Consider the following 22,930-nt stretch of genomic DNA (forward strand, 5'->3'; position numbering starts at 1 on the left):
CACGCCGCTTGAACAACAGTACAGTACCCACACTGCCACACTACTCAACAATAGGGGTGGGCAAGTACCGTTACTAACGGTACCAGCTATACGGTACGGTACCGATACCAGACTGCTTGGTACCAGTACCAATACTAGCCAGTCGCTCATGGTGTCCCTCATCTCTTCCTCACACGAGTGAGGCTGAGACTGAGTGGATATCTCGGTGATATGGATAGTCTCTCTCTCTCCACTGAGTGAAGTGAATGTTTATTTTTATAGAAACCTACCTCTTGTTTGATTTACATTGTTTTGATTTATGCGACCTCTTCAAGGACACAATACTCACAGAATCGATAGTTACCTGTACGAGTTATTTTATCTCTATATTTATACTTACATCTCAAAATTATCAATTAATTTAGGTTTCTTTATGTGCACCATTTAATTCTGCATGTTTTCATATATAATACATGATGATTGTGTTGAGTTTATGGCTGAAAACTTGTTATATTGAATAGCAACATTTGAAATTTGGCGCGTGCGGCGATCCCAGATACGGCGCTGGGCGGTTTTGGCCCGGCCGTAGTGAGCTTATCTATGTGCATGATTTAATTCTGCATGTTTTCATATATAATACATGATGATTATGTTGAGTTTATGGCTAAAACGATTATATTCAATAGCAACATTTGAAATTTGGCACGCGCGGCGATCCCGGATACAGCACGGGGCGCTGTTTTGGCCCGGCTGTAGTGAAGGGGTTAAGATGAGTCTTACTATACATATTTGTAAGAAGTTTATGTAGAATACAGTATACCTTTAAGTATTTATAGCTTATGAAAGATGCTATTTATGATATTTTATGCTACTTTATGCATTGGCCTTTCCTTAAGAGCATCCGAATCCTCCACGGTCAGACCAAGAATATTTATTGTAGCACCATGAAAATTTATTTGCAGCCACCTTAGTGCAATCCTCGAATAATAAATCTGCATGTGCGAGAGGATGGGTGTAATGGCATTTGTCAGACCAAGTATTGTAAACATATGTGAAAAGGCTGTTACCCTGAACTACAGCAATTTCCATTTCCTGAACTTTTGTGGCTCCCAGACAAGTGCTCCCCCCTATTAGTCCAGGAAATCAAGGGTTGAGTTTATATTAAATTGTATAACAAACACGTAAAAATTTAATTATGTAATTTTTGTACGGTTAAGGCCTCAATCTTTTTATGCAAAGCCAGCTCATTACAGTTTTAATGATCATTAGGATACACATACACAGGTTCTAAGGCCTCATGGAGAAATTATATACTGCATTTTAGAAGGTTCAACAAATAATTTAATTATATCTTCGGAATAATAAATATAAATTCAACTACATAAACTTTGAACTGTAAAAATTTCAAATAATCTTACATTATACATAGAACGTCAAATATAATATGGTCCACAATTTACATAATTTGTAAATACATTTTTATCAAATTCTTGTATGAACATTGAATTTCAAATTGTAGCACCAGCAATATATGTTTTGTGTTAAGCTGTAAACTATCAAAACTTATGTTGCTTCTTCAGTCCCGAGATGGTGGAAAATTTTGATCAGGCCATTCACTTGATGTCATTTTAATAAGGAACTTAATCAAAAACTATGAATGAACATTTAGAGAAATGGAATTTAGCTTTACAATACCAAAAGATAAAACGTGTAAAACTCAAGATACTAAAAATATGTGAAAAGATTGTCTGAAGTGCATACACTTTAATCCTGTACACATGATACGGTCTGAGTGTGCGTGCATACTGTGAGGAAGCACCACCATCCTCACACACATAACCAGTGTTGGCTGTTGCTGGCCATCATGACATACCTAAATATCTTATCCATAATTCACAATCTTATGGTTATCAGACTGTACAAAATTTATACAAATGTTGCACTTCAGCTTGCCAAATACTATTTTGACATAACACAACTCCAGAAGTATAAAATCTTCACATGAAATGTAAGAAATAGCATACTATTTATCATATGTATAATGCACCCAATATACTATTGGGCTTACTTACAATTAGCTAACATGTAACATGATTGTTTAAAAGTAATGCAGATAAATATTTCACCTTACAGACACTTAACTCCAAACATCTGACGAGTATCGTTTCTGGTTCATCATCTTCTTAACGTATTGCTCAGCTTCAGACGGTGTCATACCTCCCTCGGTCTGGCAAATCTTGCTGATAAGGGCGTGAACATCTCTGGCCATACACTTTGCATCTCTGGAATAAAAAAATAAAAAAAAGAGGATTAACAAACAACTCTACCAAAGTTACTCTCAGCAAAATCAGCACATAAGCCTGTCCCCCCAATATTCGTGGACTGACTATTCACAGATTCGCAGATTCCCCCAAAATGCAAAAAGGCGTGAGTGCAAGGGAATTTTTGGGGCGCCATTCCAAACATTCACAGTCCACCCACAAGCAATTTGGCCATTTTTAAGAAAAGGACGATCTATACATGCATAAAACAGCATAAAATATTAAAAGTATTATTATTCATCAGCTATACATACTATACATTCTCTTTTAAACAGAGTGGAAGTGTTGGGTGCTCACCAGTCTCTTCCACTTTCTTTTTCAACTTAAGGTGTGTAGGGATATCATAACCTTGTAAATTATTTAATAATGAATGCTTCTTTCTATAGAAATCACAGCAGCAAGGACATCAACAGGTCAGATGTAGGTATCCTGCCCACAGGTAGGAGTGTAGTGCGGCGACTATGCCTGATGAACGAGCCTCCCATAACCCACTTAGCCAGTGGGGTACCTCTTTGGCCAACTCGGTAAGGAGTGGCTCTCCCGTCATGCTGGTCGCGGGTTCAATCCCAGGCAGCCGGGGAATACCCTCTCCTAGTTGTGATTAATTTCTCGTGTGTTTCGATACACGCAGAGGACGTGTGGGACCGAGAGAGTAATAGAAAAAGAGAATAGAAAATCTCGACATTAAACTGGTGGCAGCGTTGGCATCCTATCTTGCAGTTCTGTTGAGTTTCCCCGAAGGGGTAACAGGTAGGATGGCCCATGCTCTCCGAGGGTAATAGAAAATGGGAGAGTTGGAGGTATGTCTCTACGGGGACATTGTGGAATAGTGAACCAATAGTGGTCACTGTCTAAGGTCTCAACACACAGAAATTAATCTACATAGAGGGGAAAGTTGTGTAGTGTGGCGACTATGCCTGATGAATGAGCTTCCCATAACCCACTTAGCCAGTGGGGTACCTCTTTGGCCGACTCAGTAAGGAGTGGCTCTCCCGTCACGCTGGTCGCGGGTTCAATCCCAGGCAGCCGGGGAATACCCTCTCCTTGAGATTAATTTCTCATGAGTTTCAATACATGCAGAGGACGTGTGGGACCGAGAGAGTAATAGAAAAAGAGAATAGAAAATCTCGTCATTAAAGGAGGTCATTACCCAGATGTCAGTCAACCCTACTCACTGGGTATTGATCTAAGAAAGTGTTGAGTGGAAGAGGACAAAGGGACACCCAACACAGTCTGTGGCTTGAGTAAATCAATGGATCTTGCCATGAGGTACTTTGGATGGGAAGGGGGCCTGCATGGAGACATACTAAGAGGCAACCCCACGATTGGCATCCTAGGGTGGGCAAGGCAAGGCCACCCCCCAGAGTATACCCTTATTGATTGACTGATTGATATTTATTGTACCTAGTTAATACACAGGACATGAGCTACACTCGTGAGGGCCTGTCTCCAGAGTCTCGAGCAAACATCGATCAAAAAGTGCATACGCCATGGGGGCCGCACCACCTCACCCACAAGGAGTCCCTCCAGTGAAGTTTCCATGCATCCTTGCTCAAGCCACAACCTTTGTGGGCATCCTCGTGGATTCCTCCACTCAGGATTGTCTCTTACAGCAACAACCCAATGAACAGGGTCAACTTCTGGGTCACATGCCCATACTTGTATAGCCAGTGTTCGCATTCACAGACTACGTAGATAATAAGCCTCAATTCAGCCTGTAGAGTAATTGCCAATTTGACAAAGTCATTTTAGCAATACCCCATTAATCTGTATAGACACTTTCTTACCAAGAGCATCAATTTGCCTCATATCTAACAGCCATAGAGTAAGACAGGGAATACAAGGAACTTTGATTTGAATCTTTATCCTTCTGCGCAGGCATCAACAATGCCATTTACTTGTGCTGAACAAGTCCATTACATCATAGGCAAAGCCATCCGCCATAAGATTTTTTGACATGACCCGCCGTTGTTCTGCACTACGCTTCATGGCGCACTCAGTCCCTTGTAGGAATCCCATGAAGTCACAGGAAATCCTAGAGTGCCTCGCAATGTACTGAAACAAACACTTTCTTGATGTCAACATAGGCTACAAGCATCCCTTGTCGAAACCTGCGTCAGCACTAAACCAGTAAGCGTAGCACTAGGATAAAGACAACTTTTCAGGCGTGAACTTGAACTGCTATGGTCGTTGCAACTTCAGCCATGTAGAATTACTAAGCAGTGTCATACTGCAGTAGTTACTGCTGTCCTGACAGTCCCCTCTGATAGGAATAACCAGCTTCCTCTTTCAGTCAGGAGTAATGGTACCATATTGCCATACAGTAGTCAAGACTGCATGTAACTCACAGATAATGGTCACTTCTCCACTTTTAAGCACCTCTACACTGATGTTACAAATACCAGCTGCCCTTACATCTTTCAACCTTGCCACAGCCTCTCTGACTTCATCAAGAGGGTTGGGTTTTGTTAACAGGTGTATAAGCATCTATTATTTGTAATCCAGAAGTTGGGAGATGCTTGCTCAAAGTACTCAGCCTAATAAGCTTTCTGCCCATTCATGTCTGACACAAGGCAACCATCTGCTGTTCAGACAGCATTCACTTCAGAGGCTCAGAGCATTTCTTTGGGGGTACAGTAGGCAGGTCGGAGGTCATTTGTATTGAAATAGTCCTTGACATTCTCAAGACTTCTTGTTTCTCCTCAGGAGAGCTCTAGTTCTTCATGAAAAAAAACCTATAATGGTCCTGACTCAACAGTAAGGCCTGGCAGTGCAACTTCTCAAAACTATCCAGTATCTTCCCAAAGGCTAAACCATTCCTTGACCTTCGGCATTCTCCAATGCACTCCTTTGAGGCTTGGAGAGTTTCGCATCTGAAGGTACATTTTCGATTTAGGCGAAGGATACATTCCTGAAGGGATCATGTAATTTAAATATCGCAGAAACATAAATTTCCCATTAGAATATGTTCAGGCTGCTTCTAATAGAGAGTCCCTCATGAGCTCGTTTGTCAGGAGAAGCCTGCCTAAAGATATTGTGCAGGGCTGCCATTTTCATGTGGTGACTCAGCTGTCTCCCACATCCCTCATTGAGACTACAGTTCCATGAAAAATCATTTAGTATGGATGAAGTGTGTGTGTGTGTGTGTGTGTGTTTACCTAGTTGTATTTACCTAGTTGTGAAATACAGGAAAAGAGCCGTACTAGGCTCGTGCTGTCCCGTCTCCATAACGCTTATTATCCAGTTTAGCTTTAAATTCATGAATCGTTTTTGCACACACAGTTTCCTCGTCAAGTCTGTTCCATGTTGTTATGCTTCTGTATGGAAAACTGTATTTCTTGACGTCTCTCCTACAGTCGCTCTTCTTCAATTTCCTACTATTCCCTCTTGTCACACTCCTATCACGTACCACTAAGTCTTCCCTGTCCAATTTCTCCAATCCCTCTTGTATCCTGTATTATACTATTAGGTCCCCTCTCTCCTTCTCTCCAGTGTTGTTAGTCCCAATTTCTCCAGTCTTTCTTCATAAGTATGTTCTCTCAGAGTTTCCGGTAGTTTGATCGCTGCTCTCTGTATTCTGTGTGTGTGTGTGTGTGTGTGTGTGTGTGTGTGTGTGTGTGTGTGTGTGTGTGTGTGTGTGTGTGTGTGTATTTACCTAGTTGTGACATACGGGAAGAGAGCTACACTCGCGCTGTCCCGTCTCCATATCCTCTCTTATCCAACTTTTCCTTAAAATCATGAATGTGTGTGTGTGTGTGTGTGTGTGTGTGAAAATCTTGCAAACCTCACTATATACTGCACATTTTATAAATCATTATTGTCACTATTAATATCATACTCACCCACAGACATACAAGTGGCCATTTTCCTTGCCAATAATTCGCCAAACTTCTTCCTTGTTTTCTTCCAGGAGGTGTGTCACGTACACTTTCTGCGGCTGGTCCCGACTGAATGCTACATACAGCTGGAAAAGATGAGAGAAATAAACATTACAGCCAGCTTACTCAGTGCCATCTTTCTCTTATGATTACTGTAATTTCAGTACTTCATTTTGGACCCATGTTTAATGATCATGTTAACTGCATACCAGCATAAGTAATTTATATCAGAAGAGATTGGATTCCAGAGAAACACTATTTTAGTACTCCTACATGAGCAGAATTTCTTGGAATGCAATTGAAACGTCTTTCTGATGAGGTAACTCAGATAATTACAGATTGCCCAAAGGCATTTTAAAAGTACAAATATTAATAAGATGCAAAGGAAGGAAACTGCAGCACAAAATAGCCTCAGTGTTCTGTATATGTTTTTTGTATGAATGTGTCATAACCAAAGGATGCTAAATAAAATATATCTATTATGGTGTAACTACCAGTCCCAACCATATGAGTGACATTGCTATGGGGAGGGGGGCCATGATCCCAAAGAAAAGTTGGCACCCCTAATATGAAATTCAGAATGAAAATGCAATATATTAAGAAATTTTCATAATATGCAGACCCCAAGCTAAAACCTCTGAGAGAGTCTCATCTCTCTACCCATCAGGGCACTTGGGTAGAGGCACCCTTCTTCCATGGCTGTGAAACAAAAACAAAAACAAACAAAAAAACACACACACAAAAAAAAAAAACTAACAAAATTTGTTTAGGTATTACATGTTTTATGAAGCAGGTTTTGTCTCACCAGCAGGGAAGCCATGCTTGAACTGGACTTTGAAAGTACGTCATGTTGTACCTCCTGTTTAGTGGAATCAAGCTGTAACTTGTTCTCTCTCTCTCTCTCTTTTAGGCCTAAAGAATTTCCTCTAGGTTTAGGCCGGTGTCACACTACTTTCTTGCCGCCATTGTGTGGCGGTGCCGTGTGACTCTGCAGCATTTTCTGTACCATTTTCTGTGCCCTCTGATCCTCCCCATATACCTCAGCATTCTGTGATATCAATTTTCTAGTTAGAGCCCATATTTCTGCTCCATACAACATCACTGATCTAATACACCCTTGGTACATCCCTGCTCTGCTCTTTAGAGGGATGCTACGATTCACAAGTAAACTAGCCACCTCCCTCCACTTTAAATCGTGAGTGTTTGAAGCTGGTGCCTGGGCTCAAACCGTGGGTGTCGACAATAGATGACAAGGCATTTTTGACTTAGCGCGCCTTCAAATTTAATTTGTTTGTGCTGAAGTAGAGTAAGCATGTCGTTTTCTTTCCAAAAATACACAACCATGCTCCCATGACTAATTATTGGTCAGTGTTTGCCTGTGTTAGCTTTGAGAAGATGTCTGCTAGACATCCCACCTCTTCTCACCTTCCACTGAATTTCATCAATAAGATGGGGGCCCTTTGACCTCAGCACCTATCAAGGGCATCAGGAAGGCCCAGAAGTTAAGTTTTTTAAGGGTTATCCACACTGCCACCACTCTCGCTCTCACTGTCCTCTCCACTCCCACCTCACAGTCCAGAATATCTCCCAAATAACATTTTAAAGAAATGTTCCTGGAAATTAAATTGATTAGGAACCCATTTCCCAATCCTTGTTATTCCCGTCAATAGAATTGCAAATACACTTACCTTTAACAGTCCAGAGTCCTTATAAGCAGTCAGCTCTTCTTCATACAGATAGTCCTTGTCCTTGTTACGGCAACCAAAGTACAGTATGGTCTCCCCAACAGGCTTGCCTGAAAGTTATATTTCTGCGAAACACAAATTTGTTCTCTCAGCTGAAATTTTCTTTCAAACAATAATTTGTTTTGTTTTCAGCCAACTGTCAAAACACCTCTTATTATTTTCAATACTAATTTAATTTTCATATCTTGTGTGAAACATCTTTACAATGGAGTTACAAACGAGGATAGAAAAAGGAATGAAAGTCAAGGATGAAATCAATGGAAATGAAATCAATCATGAGACAAATGACTAAATTTAATATTAGAAAAAAATATTTCAGAAATTTGAACCTTTCAATTTGGTTGATTATTATATAGAATCTAAAAATAAAAGTCAGTAGATATTATATGCTGTGGTGATCTTACAATATATGAATTAGACAAAAAAAAACTATAAAAGAATATTTCAGTTTGTGGATCTATAGGCAAACAAACCTTCTTCCTTTTGGAGGTTTCTCTCCTGAATGAACCCTCGGAAAGGAGCAATGCCCGTGCCGGGGCCAATCATCAAAATTGGAGTTTGAGGCTTGCTTGGTAATCTTTTGTGAAAGAATAAAAAACATGAAATATATGACACCATTATCTCCCTTACTATTTAAATCATCAATTATAATTTGTCTAGCAAACTTCTGCAAACTTTTTTTCTGTGGTACTGGAACACAAAAAATTTGGTGCCTTTGACACAAAGTCCAAATGACAGGAATGATTTAATGCTATATGAAAAATAGTTAAATAGCATATTCCTAAGAATACCTATCACCTGCCATATCAGACAAAATATTATTTTGAATATGGCAGCCATCATGCAACCAGTCAGTGTTTAATGGATATTTTCAGAAAAGGGCCAGACCCCCCTCCAGGAAGCAGGAAACCAAGCACTCATGGTCTGGACCAGGCCACATCCTGTTTTCTTGCTTACTCTAGACCCACCTGTGCTGGTAACAAGTTTTTGTTTCAAACATCTATTTTTTTTTTATGAATTTTCTCAAATACCATACAACAAAAGAAATTAAATGGAATGTGAATGTAGATGTGTACTTTCACTTCTCATTAATACCTGTACTGTCCTGCACCTCAAGTCTTTTCATAGATTTTCAACCTAAAGAAAATATGAACTAAAACTAAGCAGTTGCACCACACACCTGAACTGTGACTTCCTGACAAAGACAGGAGTGTGATACTTGGTGCCATTGTCAGGCTTGAGCTGCTGCATGTATGTGGTGCAAACACCCTTGTTCACTCGTCCAGTTGGAGTCTCATACTTGAGCACATTGGCTGTGACATGGATGGTGTTGGGGTACAGCTGAAAAGTTAAGTCCCTTTGTCAGAGATGTATGAAAATTTATATTTATAAGTTTTGCATAATAATTATGCTTCATTTACATCATCTATTGTTACTGGAACTCATTCTTTTGATAAGCTTTTTGTGAACTGAATGATCAAAGTTTTACAATTTATTGGTCTTTTGGTAGATTTCTAACATCAACAGGTCAAAGATAGCAGCCATAACAAATCTTTCAATTCTTTAGCCACGAAATATTCCAATATTTGTGTAAACAAATAAATGGACATTTTTTTCAATATTGTAGAACAATTTGGTAATTATTTTTTTCTGCTCTAAAGTATAATCAAGATACGCTGTGGCCTGGAAATTAAAATGGAGATTAGGACTGTGACATTACCTGATATTTCTCCTCTCATCCAAAAGGTTCATTTCATCTACCTACATCTCTGTCATCCTCTCTTAAGTCAATATAAGCCTTATCATCAAACAATATGCAGCAAAAACCTCTTTCTCCCACCTAATATTCCCCTACTGATCTGTAAGCTTTCCACTTCACTAAAACTAAATTCATTCTTTTCTTTTTTTTGTCAAGATCTCTAAAATCATCTTCCATATAATGACAAATCAATAATACTCATTACCTTGCCTGATGATGAGATGGAGTAATACCTTGCCTGTAGCCTGGGCATCAGCTCACAGAGATAGTCAAGGGGAGGTTTACATGACGGCAGGTCCTCCAGGATGTGAACAATGCTTCTCACATCTTGCACAATCCAACGCTGGTACTCTGCCTTTCCTGCCTCACTTGTGCTACTCAGTAGCAGCAGCTTTTCTTTTTCCTAAGAAAGTGATGAAGCAGCTTTTGTTAGATTTAGCAATATTGTGGTGATTGAGACTTGTAGCTTTCTATGTTAAAACATTACATTTATTTTGTTTGCATTCAAAGAAAAATAAACAGCTAGGGTCTCTCAAAATTAACTTAAAACATTAACTAAACTTTCATACCTTATTATCTGTTGCATATTCAGCAATTTCTTTAAGCACATGAGTTCTGGGTAGGGAAGTGATGTCAACGTAATGGGAGAGAGCAACACGGTAGGTGCAGGGGCATGGGAACGGGTGCTTCTTACTGCTGTCTTCATCAACATTTGTGAGCGTAATGACCTTCTCAGGATCCTCACCAACCAACTCACACAGACGGGCCACGAGGGCCTGGTCGTTGATGGGGTACACAGCCACATGGTCTCCAGCATCATATCTGCAACAGTGCTCCAACATTAATACTTGCACTTGACATTCTAATCTCAAACTAATTCAAGTATAACATACTCTCTTACTACCTGGTTGAAATGTTGCAACTCACCTTATCCTTGACCCTTCAATGTTCAACTCTATGTGTAGACAGTTGCGATTTCCACCCTTAAATAACTCCCGATTGATGGCAATTTCAGCCATGAAGGGGTTTTTGACATCGAATGGTGGTCTCTGACTGCCAACCTGTGGTATAAAGGAGTGCAATAAATATCACAATTTACCTAATCCAGTCAAATCATCTGACTACTGGTCTTCTAGCCTTGCCATTCCCTTCTAGCTGACTAAAACACCTCTTAAAAACTTGCTGTTTTGTGTTCTCATCACACAGTCAAACTGTTTCATTCTATTATATTTCAGCTGTTTCTGCATTGGATTTGAAAAAGCAGACTATTATTTAAGACTTAAATCATGCATTTTGCTTGTGAGCTACAGTGAACATAAAGAGAAGGGATTATGATAGTCTTCCATAAACAGCACAGTCTTCAAGGTTGTATCAATTCATAAAAATTATTATAGCTTGTAACCCTTCACATTACATCTCTTTGTATCCAAATCCTGATTTGCAATCTCAACTCCATTGAGTCTAACTGAGGTTACATCACACATCCTTAAAAAAGCATCTCTGTATTGATGATTAAGACTAAAGGTGACCATCTTTCACCGTCCAAGTTTCACCACCTAGAATTATGCAAAATATATGGACCTGAGAAAGCAAATACTCTTCTGACAAATATAAAACCAACCTTAAGTGAGTTTAGACGAGCGATTTCTCCAGTGAAAAGGCGCGTTGGATCATACTCTTCATGGACCGTCAGTTTGTACTGTCTCATGTTGATGTCTTGTGCTTGAGCTTCAATGCCAAATGATTCACAAACCTGTAAAATTAGCACATAAAATATACAGTGGTTTATAGTAGTAGTGGTGCAAGACAAAATCTATCAAACATCTGAGCTACATGGTGGGAAGGGGTAACCTGATAACAAAGAATCGTCATTAAAATGCCTTGGTCTTTGAACTGGTCTTGGTAATCCTTCACCCAACATCGACATTCTTATGCTGAATGCACTGCCATGGATTGTATTATCTTGTCATGTCACAGATGTATCAAATTCTAAATGAAAGCCACAAAAATTTATTTACACTGGAAAACTTACATAAAACAAGAAAACAATCATATGCATCATGAATAAGGCAAGAGTAAGGAACAAGACTTATCCAAATACCTTGATACTAAATGTTACACACCATTAACGGTTCTATTATCCATCAAAGATCTGTACAAGACACTGGTCTTAAAAAAATAAAAAGATGTAACCATGATTCTCACATTACATGTTTTCCTTCTCCCACATCTACCTAAACATTGTCAGCCCTCAAGTCCATTGCTCCACATAGTTTCCATGTACCTGTTGCAACAATTTGCTCTGTAATGACTTCCAATTAGAAGTGATGCCTTAATTAGGTCCTTTCACACAAATGCAAGCACAAAGCCAATGTAAAGATTAATGAATACCTTTGGCCACATGGCATCCTTCCATGTGATGAAGTCATCCTCCATGTTGGCATCATCATCACCCAACCCTAACTCAAACAGCTGCTGCGCTCCCATCTCAATCAGCCGCTTGTCAACATACTTCCCCATGGCATTGTAGTGCTCGTAAGTCTTGTTCCCCAAACCAAACACCTAAAATAGAAGTCACTTGGTGGTCAAGTATTACCACAAGGTCACATCATCATAGGGCAATAGAAGTCAACTTGGGAGAAAGTTGACAGGTTAAATGCACTTCGAATTAAAGAGCCAAACAAGATACTTTAAATCTTCCAAGCACCTTTGAAGTTCTAGCAAGAAAATACAACCAAGGAAAGAACCATCAGCTGAAAATCAATATTTCATATTCAGCACATCACGAAAAGGTTGAAATAAATAACTGATAAGCATTAGGAGGAGGCAAGACAAAAGAACTCTGAGTGGGAAGAGTGTAATAATGTGAAAGGTGGAATAATAAGAATATATATGTACTGGAAACTGACATAAAACATAATGATGAAGAACTCACTGGGATGGACATCAGAATCATGAGAAATTTAGACAATAGATCACTAAGCCCACCAGCAGCTATATTGTCTGGTCCCCACTTTACCTTTAACAGGCTCAAAGGCCAATGAGACAGACATGAGTATCATTGCATGTTACTCCAATTTTTCTTTTCATAGTAAACTTTTTTTATGCTTTACAAATGAATATTTCAAGCAGTGGTATAGTCTGACACTATTCATTGTAATACATCACTGGTAATATCTGGAATACAGCCAATGATTATCCTAACATTGCTACCAGCTACTAAAGTGCATTAGGTGTAGATATTAGCAAAGTATCTATGAAAAAAGCTACTGTCAATTCTAATCCTCAAGTATACTGTGAACCTTCAGCAAGTTTGCCACAGACAAGAGTGACAGCCATAAGAGTGGAACAAACCAACCAGAATATATATAAATATGTAAACAGGTCTTTTATGGCTCTTGGAGGGTGCTACAAAGTTAAACATGAGAGGAATTACTGAATGAATACCAAACTTATGAATTATGATGATTATCATATAAAACAAAGTAAAAGTTAGTCATGGAAAAGTTGATAACTATGGCTACAATACCTTTGACTGAGGAATAAATATAAATTTTTCAGTAAAAACTGACTTTTACATAAGACTATATGGTAAGTTATGATGGTAGAGGTCACATGCAGAAATGGAAATATGACCACACATGGTGCTCAGCAATGGTGATACTGACTGTAAACTGTACTCCATTGAGCTCTTCATCGCCATTTTGCAGAAATTCGTAGAATTCTTGAGCATTATCTGTGGGGTCTCCTTCCCCATAAGTGGCAACACAAAATATTGCCAAGTGATTCTCAATCTCTGCCAGCTGAGACAGTTCACTCATGTCACATTCCTCAGGATCAGCCACCATGCCCTGAAATGAAAAAAAACAGTTGTAAGTAATTGTAAGTAATCAATGCTTTCCAAAGAAATCAATTTCTGATCTTGAATCAGCCTCACTTAAGGCCTGGCCTCATCTCCATGTAACATCAGGCACCTCAATACCAATTCTAAAGCCGTGTCCACACTATCAGGCAGTGCTCAACGGGCAAACGCTGTTACCATATCCCGTTCCAATACACAAGCTGGGAGGGTGAATGGCAGGCACGGAGGTGATGTCAAAAGCGAGGAAACGTCGGGCAAACATGAACAAGCAGCTGCCCGTGAGTGCACTTGATCGAAACACCAGAAACTGTTGTCTGGTAGGTGGTGCGAAACACTAAAAGTTTCCTCGGATCTATGTAGTTATCAGTCTCACATTTAAAGTGTTCTGTGTATATCGTCATCATGTCCGGCCGTCCTTCTACTAGTGCATATGAACCGAAAAACTTCTCAACTCTCCTCTTCTACGCAACCATTCTTTACACCACACTTTTCTGGGCTCTGACTTGTTTTTGATTTTTCACACAAACTGCAAGAATTATCCCATACAAGGCTATTTTCTTCTTCTCCACAGTGCTGGGCATGGTGAGACAGCTCTCACACCTTGCCGTCCACTTACTTGTTTGTGCACATTAATACCAAATAACTGCTCATGAATTTTATTTCCTGGGGAAAAATTTGATTTGAATGAAGAGGAGGATAAAAGTTATGTTGGCATTTTCTTCAATATCATTTGGCTTTTTCTTGACTGGATTAAGCTCATTAGTTTGATGATTCCAAGTTTCAGGAGTTAATTGGGGCACCAATTATTTTCATAACTGAAGAACTTATCGTATATGCACAATTTATAATAAACTGACCTTCATTCCATAACGGGTCGCTTCCTTGGCCAGTCTTCCTGCAAACTCTTCGGCAGTGCCTGTCTGGGAGCCATAGAACACAATAACATTCCTCCCTGATGACTTCATCTTTGATATGAAGCTTGAGTCATTGGCCCGGGGTGTCAGCTGAGTGGGACTGAGAAACAAGGAGGTACCAATGTAAGTGTGTGGAAAAAAAAAAAAAGAGAGAGAGAGAGAGAGAGAGAGAGAGAGAATTTTAATAAAAAGGTACATTTAACAGAGCTATGGAAAGTATGTTCTGCTCATGCTACCAAGAGGAATATCATGTGGCAATATACTCTCTCTATACACTATTATACTAATCCTCGTTAAAAAAGAATGATAATTCAGAAATGAGTTGAGATTTTTGGCCTTTTGCTTCCCGGACTTAACTAGGCATATGCCCAGCAATTGCAAGAGCCCAGATTTTGTCTGGGAAATCTGATATCCTGGAAATAAGTGGGTCAAGTGTAAAATCATTTTCCTGTTTCAAACTCCAAAAGTTCTGGTAAGCACTACTGTCCTTACGATATAGTGAAGCTTTTAAGGGCATTGCTGTCTTCCTTCTTGCTCGTGTCCCTTATGAAGAAATAGTAAACGGAGACACCCGCCAGCAAGGTGAGAAGGACCATGTCTAGCATCCCAACAAGAGGCTCGGCAGCCACCTCCTCAGCGGCAGTCTCCATCACTTCAGGCGTCCCATCCATTCTGAAGTTAATAAAAGGATGATGAAAAATCTACCATATACTGTACAGCAAGTTAATAAGATAACCATTTGGTGCTTTAGAGGCATATATTAGGGCTGACTTAGCATCTCTCAATAATTTCTGGTGTTCCATGCCTTCTAAAAGACTGAGCAGAGTATCTGAGACAAACATGGAGAGGTAACAAGTAAAGACTACTGCCATGGCCTAGCCCCTGACAGCCTTTCAAAAATTATGTTGAAAGATTATACAGTAAAAGCTAATTTTAATGTTTCAATAGATATATATACAGCTAAGGAGACAGTTCAAGGGCATAAAGAAAAGTATAAAAAAATAAAAATAAAAAAAAAAATCCCGCTAGAAAAATATTAAAAAAATCCCGCAAGAAAAATATAAAAAAATCCCGCTATATATAGAAAACCAAAATTAGCACTTGAAATGCATGATTGAAAATACATATTTCTTTTAGTAATCAATATTAGACTGCATAATGTTATGTTTATATGCATGAAGAAGTAAAACACCCATACATTAAAATGGTAACTGGTACAAATGGTCAATGGTAAGGAACAGTAGGTGTCACATTTGTCTTTAATTGCCCAGTTGCATGCTGAATTAAAATGTAGTTGTAAATCAAGGGTTAGGGAGTCACAAATACACAAATATTGGTTCAGACTGAGCAAAAACATGGTTAATATGTATAGACTGGAGAAAAATTGGGGGTTCTGAAACCAAAGTCCATTCAAGCTATTATACCAGTTTTCCACAACAAAATTTCACACAACCACACAACCAGTCTGTGAAGTTGAGGTCAAACGTGCAAGCTATCCATTATCATGCTCATTCTTTCCACTTTCTTCATGAGTTAACACTGCATTAATAGAGACCTTATTTTATATCAGTTCTTTTACGGAGGCGACGTGCTTCCGTAAACATTATCCCCTATTTTCAAGAGTAAAAAAAAAGTCCTTGAATTGGATTTTCAAAGCGTTTCCATGACTGTTGAAGGTTTGTAGAAAAGATATATGAAGAGATACTGATGTTTCATAAAGTAGATTATGAGATACTGGCACGGACCTAATACGAATCTTTACCAATGAAATTGAATTAATTTAACCTGTTGTTTTGATTGTTTATATTTTATTCAATGTATACCCAGAAATAATGATCTGTGAAACAACACACTTTCCAGCAGTTGATTGAATTATTCTTTCATGTGTATAATACTCATGCCAAGACTGCTGGTGTGTTGGCAGGTATGGGGTTCCCTCCAAACGGATCTGTTCTATAGGAAATCCTGGCAAGACATAGTTTAGGGTTCCCTCCAAATGGATCTGTCCTATAGGAAATCCTGGCAAGACATAGTTTAGGGTTCCCTCCAAATGGATCTGTCCTATAGGAAATCATGGCAAGAAATACATAAACTTGGGTAAATATGCCTATAATCACCCAGCTCATAATGGCAGATGACTGAGTATTGTGAAGTTTCAGTGTGCTTCTTATCAATCTGCCAACTATTCCTATTGGAAATCACTAGTTTCCTGCATCCTCCCCCTCACAAAAACTTGAAATTTGTGACAAAAGAAAGCAAGCTGGTAAGAAACACATCAGAATTCACCAGAAATAAAAGTTTCATTCATTCATTCATTCATTCATTTTATCGACGCCTGCTCCTAGGAGCTCCCACCAGGGGATGGCCACGGCAGAAGAGCTTCCAACTTTCTCTATCATCCTCTTTCATCCTCACAATATGCAGTAAGAAGGGAAAGCAAGCACTTAAGCCATTACACGGCCCTGAGGAAGGCACAGCTGGCTGCCACTGCCACAGCTTGGCTGCCATGTTTGACTTCTGCACAGCAAAACTAATCACAAGTATTTATCAAAATTTATTTTGGGAGGCAGCGGCTGGGTGGGCAGCATGCCGGTGTGGTGAGCCCATGGACCTAGGTTCGAGTCCCACCAAAACACGCTGACTTTTCAAACCATAGCCGAGTAGCAGTAAATTACGCATACACTGTCCAGAGCTTCAATCAACCCTAACTTCCGCAACTTAATTCAGGTGGAGCACTGGGGAGGGGGGGGGGGTAGGCCAAGCAGGAGTCGTATATCATGTCAGCCACTGCAAATAAAATTCGCCTATTCGCTGATTTGGCCGCACCTGCTCCAGAACATCCATTGAAGCAGTCAGTCAACGTCTTAGGTCCATACATGCCGCCAGCTTTACCAACGAGGGACCAAGACTATTCAACTGCCTGTCGAGGGACATCAGGGACACTACTAACTGCAGCACGGCGACCTTCAAGAGAAAATTGGACCAGTTTCTGCAGGGGATCTGTGATGAGCCCCCTATCCTACATGCAACTACTCCAAGGGAGGCAGAGATTAACTCGCTCCCTGACCAGCTGAGCCACATTAGGAGTGGAGCACAGTGTACTCCCAAGTCGACCGAGGTGAACATCATCTAAACTACAAGACAAGACAAGATAATGGGCTGGGTCACCCAAGAGGCCCCTCATGACAGCCTATCGCCATTATAGGCAGCACCTAAAAATAATAATAATAAAAACTGTAACAACTCAACATGCGGTGACCTTCACAGGGACCTCACTCCGCCCCCCCTTGACAAAAATGGTTGAGAAAAGTACAAGAAAATGACTCACAAAGACCAGCCGCTGTCAGTTTAAGTGAAACTTTTTTTATCATAGAAACAAACAATATTTGATGGTTTAGTTATAATACAATAAAATCTATCATAAAAGGTGTCAACCACTGGAGTGACTTGGGTGTTTTGGGGGACAAATACTAATTTCAGTATATACTGCATTCATAAAAGGTAATTTGGCAGAAGCTAAAAATCTGTACTGGCATCATGCAGGTTTGGGTTGTTCCGCTGTGGAGGTTGGGTGAGGGAAAAATACGAGTAAGTAAAGGAAATCCATATAAATACACACACACACACGCACATACCCTCATCTCTTAGCACCTCCTCGCCTGGCAACCACAACCACCATCACCAACCACCAGCTGAGGAGATCAAGTTCGAGGCTCAGGGGCAGGCGAGGAGGCACACGGCCGATGTAAAGAAACTGGATATGAAATGCGGTGATTCTGTGGGTCAACGTGAGGCCAAGGAGGTCTAGTTGAGAGCCTCCAGCACGTCCCTAGCCAGCCTTCCTTCTTGCCCACCCCATCATTACGTAAGCCTTGCAATGTGCCTATTTAACCTCAACAGCGATTCCAGACATTTAACAGAGCAAGAAAAAAGGAAGGAGGAGGCAAAACGACCCTTCAGCATGGACCATTAGACCGGAGAGCACTTTCCTTCACAATATAAGGAAGAAAAAAAAGTTTCGCGTTTAAACCCCTTCATTACCAACAACAGGTTATTTCAGAACCCGGGCACTAATGAGGCTTTTGTCTGCACCTCTGGGACACCTGTGGAAACGCCAATGGAGACAGCAGCACAGAGGACACACGGAAAATAAGCTTAAAAATGAGGAGCCCAGTACCTGCCAGCACCTCTCAGTGACACATGCAGGCCAACACTGACTGACTCGACTTGGATACGTGGGATTTTAATGGCCTTATTTTCTCTTTTAACTCCCCCATTACGTCCTTAGCGATTAGTTACGTGGCATGGGGGTATTGGTGATGATGTTGGTGTGGATAACCTAGCTATTAATGATGCACAAGAGTTTTAATTAACCCGAGTTCTGCATATTTCCGAATCTTCATTACAGAACTGCCACTCTGTCATTCCTATATACCGCCATTTACATATATCTATCTATCTTCGTATATATATAGTTTTCCCTCTCTGCTCGTTTATTTCTCTATGGATGGGCCTCATATGGGCGTTATTCTGCCTAGGAAAGGAGGGAAATATAATGTGGTGTAGCTAATCTGGCATCCCTTAAAAGTCTGCCAAGTTACTCTTTATGAAGGCTCAAGGTTAAAAAGCCATCCACTATCAGGGTGATGTAATATGCATGTTGGCTCGTTAATTTACCCCCATAGACCCGTCCCATTGGAGAATAACTTGTTAAGGAAAGGTACGGAAATGTAAGGGAGGGAAGGGGAAGGAAGAGAAAGAGAGGATGGAGAGGAGGAAAGGAAAAAAAAGGATAGGGAAGAAGGTGAAGTATAATTAAGAAGCAAAATTAAGGGGATGGTTGATTGCTCCTGTTTTGAGAGATGACTGATAAAAGATGATTGATTGATTGATTGATAGTTTATTGTTGCAAGTAAAACAACAGAGAAGGGAGGAGCATATGCCCAACCCCCAGGCAGTATGTATATATAACCTTTCAACGCAGGATTACAACGTTATGAAATACAAGTTATAGCTATACATGAATTTTATAGCATATCAATATCATCCCGCCCACAGTAATTGAACTTTATTTCTGGGGTCATCAAACGTAATTACACACACACACACACACACACACACACACACACACACACACACACACAGTTTTCAGAAGTTAGAATTGGAATTAAGGCTGATCAAATGTAGATATAGGAACGGGGTCACTATAGTCTACCATCATAGCCCAGACCCTGCATGTATAGACTGCAATTACTATAGATCAAATTAACAGGGCATCTCAGCTTCTAGAGCAACGTGTACCTGTACCATTCCAGTTCACTGTTCATTTTCTTTTTCCTTGTGTAGCGGTCGAGGTTGAGTCTACATAGTCTCGCACTCCACTGTAATGCAACTCTTCCTGCTGTTCTCAATTACTGTTCTTGCGATGACTTGCTCTTCGTGATAACTGCATACCTACATTTCGACTCTCTCCCAAAAGCTCGGCCCCGTTGTAACAAATCTAGCACTATTCATATATAGGCTACAGTTTTCATATAAGCTCGGCCCCGTTGTAACAAATCTGGCATTACTCATTCTTATATATATATAGGCTACTGTTTTCATGTATCTACGGTAATGCGAACTTCACTAACTTGATGTTTCGTGTGCTGCAAAAGGAGATGAAACGCTGATTTAAGACGTGCGTGAAAAAGCAATGTTCAAAAGTCGATGTGACAGAGATCAACTTCGAGGCCACGCGCAGCTTTAGCGTATGCCCCACACTTTAGCTGACTGACTTTTACCTGTGTATGGCTTGCGCAGAGTGCCTATTTAAGCTCTACGGCGATTACAGACATTCAACAGCAGAAAGAAAGGATGAGGACATGAGGCAAAACGACCCTTCAGCATGGACCATTAGACCGAAGAGCACCTTCCTCCACAATATAGGAAAAAAAATAGTTTCGTGTTAAACCCCTTCATATCCCCCCCCCCCCCCACACACACACACACACCACCACCACCACCAGGTTACTTCAGCACCTGGGCACCATAATGAGGCCTAATCGCAAGACATGACGTATGCAAAAAGAATATAGAACAGGCGGCAATGCTGAATGACAGTAAGCAGATACAATGAAGCTTCGGAACACATGTCACCGAACTGTTTCCGGCCCCTGTGTTCAGACTACGCGAATATTCTTACACATTTCCGCGCCCGAGCACACACATTTGACAAGGCTTTCGTAGGATTTCTGGGTATTTTCAGGGGTACTTTTATAACCCTGGTGGTAGTTTGATCCTTCTTCTGTACCATTAACCTAAAAAAAATAATCATGGGAACACGACTAGTCTCCTTTGTGGGCTTTGAAAATATTTATTGTGAGTGGAAAGCCATCACACTGTTTCGGGCGTCTGTGACTGTTCCGATAAGCAGCCTGTGTTAGTAGCCTGCAGGTAGCATATATAGCCGGTTTAAGTGCGGGAAACTACTATTTAACCAGTCACCCAATCACCCAATCATTCAATCAGGCAGGCAAACCAGTAAGCAAGCAAGCAGAAAAGCAAATAAGCAAGTACTAAGCATATGTGAGTTTCCGCGCAGAGCACCATCCACAAGGCTGCTCTGCAAAAGATGATGACTGTCAGTTCTTCAGTAATAAGATAGCCGGCTAGGGCACTGCACCAGCCACAGCAAGGGTTTGATAGGCTGATGTTGGTGACTGTTGACTGTTAACGTGATATAATTATTATTATCATTATTATTATTATTGTTGTTGTTATTGTGCTTATAATATGCAACACATGCGGGTACCTTGCTTGTGTAGTTTCCTATCAGCTTGTATCTATATGTGCCACTAATCCTCCCTTCTCCCCCCTTTTTCCCCATCCATGACAAAATAAAGATATTTACCAGCCCTGCGACATCAATAGAGATTGGTAGGCCTATACCTTTGCTTCACAGAGGCAGAGGAGCGACTACACCAGAAGACCAAAAAGTCGTTGGTTATGTTACACGTCGATTTACTTGCGACTGTCGGGTTGAGTGACTGGTAGGTAAGCATGATCCCATTAAGGTCATATCCTGCTAACACGTCTCCAAGACACTGCCTGATAAACATGATATGATTTCAAGAGGGCCATCATGAAGATTACCCACGCCACTTGTAGTCAATTAAAAGCATACTGGAAGGAGGTTTTAAGACCCGTATTCTCCAACGCTTGTCGGGCTCTCACAACAAATATCTTCAATGGCTACAAAGGAATTAAGTCGGATTTTCATGTATATATATTTTTTTTTACATTCATGGTGCCTGGTATTAGTTTCCCTTCTCCTCTTCCCTTTCTTTCCCTCTTTGCTAACATCTTTCCTTCTCCCCTTCCCTTCCTCTCATCCTTTCCTTCTCTTCCTTACAGATACAATAAGAACATACGGTAACAGCATGGTCAAAGTATCACACAGCCTCGAGGAAAACCTTGTCAAATGTGGGTGGGTGTGCAAGGCCCGAAGTGATTTGAGAACATGAACCTTAGAAGAAAATATGAAAAAGAAGAGAAAATATATAAAAAGAAAAATCTTGACATACGCCACGACGCTGAACGCTGTTGGATTCGACCTTGGACTTTGACAACCGAGGCACACGTGTCATACTGTTGTTGTTGTTGTGGTCCTTGTTGTTGTTGTTGTTGATGATGATGTTCCTGTTGCTCGAGTTTTCCCCTTTTTTCCCTTTTAACCTGTCTGTCTGCCCGTCTGTCTGTCTATATGTATGAATCTATGTATGAATGTCTATTTGTCTGTCTGTTTGTAGTATATATGTGTATCTGTCTGCCTTTGGTCAGAGAAATGACATTTTGGTCAGAGAAATGGCAGATGAATTTTAACATCATCAAGTGCAGCGTACTTAGTGTAGGAACACGCAACCCATTACACGGGTATAGTTTAGACTCCACAGCGATAGGCAGGTCTGAGTGTGAAAGGGATTTGGAAGTGTTAGTGAACTCTGACCTAAAACTGAGGAAGCAATGTTTTAGTGCGAGGAATAGGGCTAACAGGGTATTAGCCTTTATTAACAGGACGGTAACCAACAGGAGTGCAGAGATCATCCTCAGGCCACACTTAGATTATGCTGTCCAGTTTTGGTGCCCACACTACAGAATGGACATCAACTTGCTAGAATCAGTTCAGAGGAGGATGACCAAGATGATTCAGGGGCTGAGGAACCTCCCATATCAAAATAGGCTGAAACATCTAAACTTACATTCACTAGAAAGACGAAGAGTGCGGGGAGATCTGATAGAAGTATTCAAATGGGTCAAGGGTTACAACAAAGGCGATATAAGTAAAGTACTGAGAATTAGCCAGCAGGATAGAACTCGCAGTAATGGATTTAAATAAGAAAAGTATAGATTTAGGAGAGATATAGGCAAGCATTGGTTTAGTAATAGGGTGGTGGGGGAATGGAATAGACTCAGCAATCACATAGTTAGTGC

General features: G+C 40.4%; 1 protein-coding gene across 3 annotated transcripts; it reads right to left on the bottom strand.

Moving 5' to 3' along the window:
• Window positions 1–1,773: 1,773 nt before the first annotated feature.
• On the bottom strand, window positions 1,774–18,796 carry LOC126993540 (NADPH--cytochrome P450 reductase-like). 3 transcript variants are annotated; one of them, XM_050852680.1, is made up of 14 exons: window positions 18,636–18,796; window positions 14,951–15,130; window positions 14,402–14,558; window positions 13,351–13,533; window positions 12,074–12,244; window positions 11,304–11,435; window positions 10,610–10,743; window positions 10,252–10,504; window positions 9,888–10,085; window positions 9,104–9,264; window positions 8,397–8,500; window positions 7,867–7,973; window positions 6,143–6,264; window positions 1,774–2,261 (listed from the first exon to the last, which is right to left on the bottom strand). In XM_050852680.1, exons 2-14 carry the CDS (start codon window positions 15,127–15,129, stop codon window positions 2,117–2,119), a joined length of 2,046 nt encoding a protein of 681 aa, XP_050708637.1. In that variant the 5' UTR covers window position 15,130; window positions 18,636–18,796; the 3' UTR covers window positions 1,774–2,116. The 3 variants fall into 3 exon arrangements, with proteins under 3 accessions (XP_050708637.1, XP_050708638.1, XP_050708636.1); XM_050852681.1 differs by lacking the exon at window positions 18,636–18,796 and adding an exon at window positions 18,094–18,246; XM_050852679.1 differs by lacking the exon at window positions 18,636–18,796 and adding an exon at window positions 17,285–17,313.
• Window positions 18,797–22,930: the final 4,134 nt, after the last annotated feature.

This window comes from Eriocheir sinensis, unplaced genomic scaffold (assembly GCF_024679095.1).
Source record: "Eriocheir sinensis breed Jianghai 21 unplaced genomic scaffold, ASM2467909v1 Scaffold629, whole genome shotgun sequence".
Taxonomy (NCBI): domain Eukaryota; kingdom Metazoa; phylum Arthropoda; class Malacostraca; order Decapoda; family Varunidae; genus Eriocheir; species Eriocheir sinensis.

What these genes read in the sequence shown, in the direction of transcription:
- LOC126993540 (XM_050852679.1), bottom strand. An exon ending in AGGATGCCATGTGGCCAAAG is followed by an intron (nt 11,436 to 12,073) that starts GTATTCATTAAT and finishes CTAATTTTACAG; the next exon opens with GTTTGTGAATCATTTGGCAT. An exon ending in GTCAGGAAGTCACAGTTCAG is followed by an intron (nt 8,501 to 9,103) that starts GTGTGTGGTGCA and finishes CTTTCACAAAAG; the next exon opens with ATTACCAAGCAAGCCTCAAA.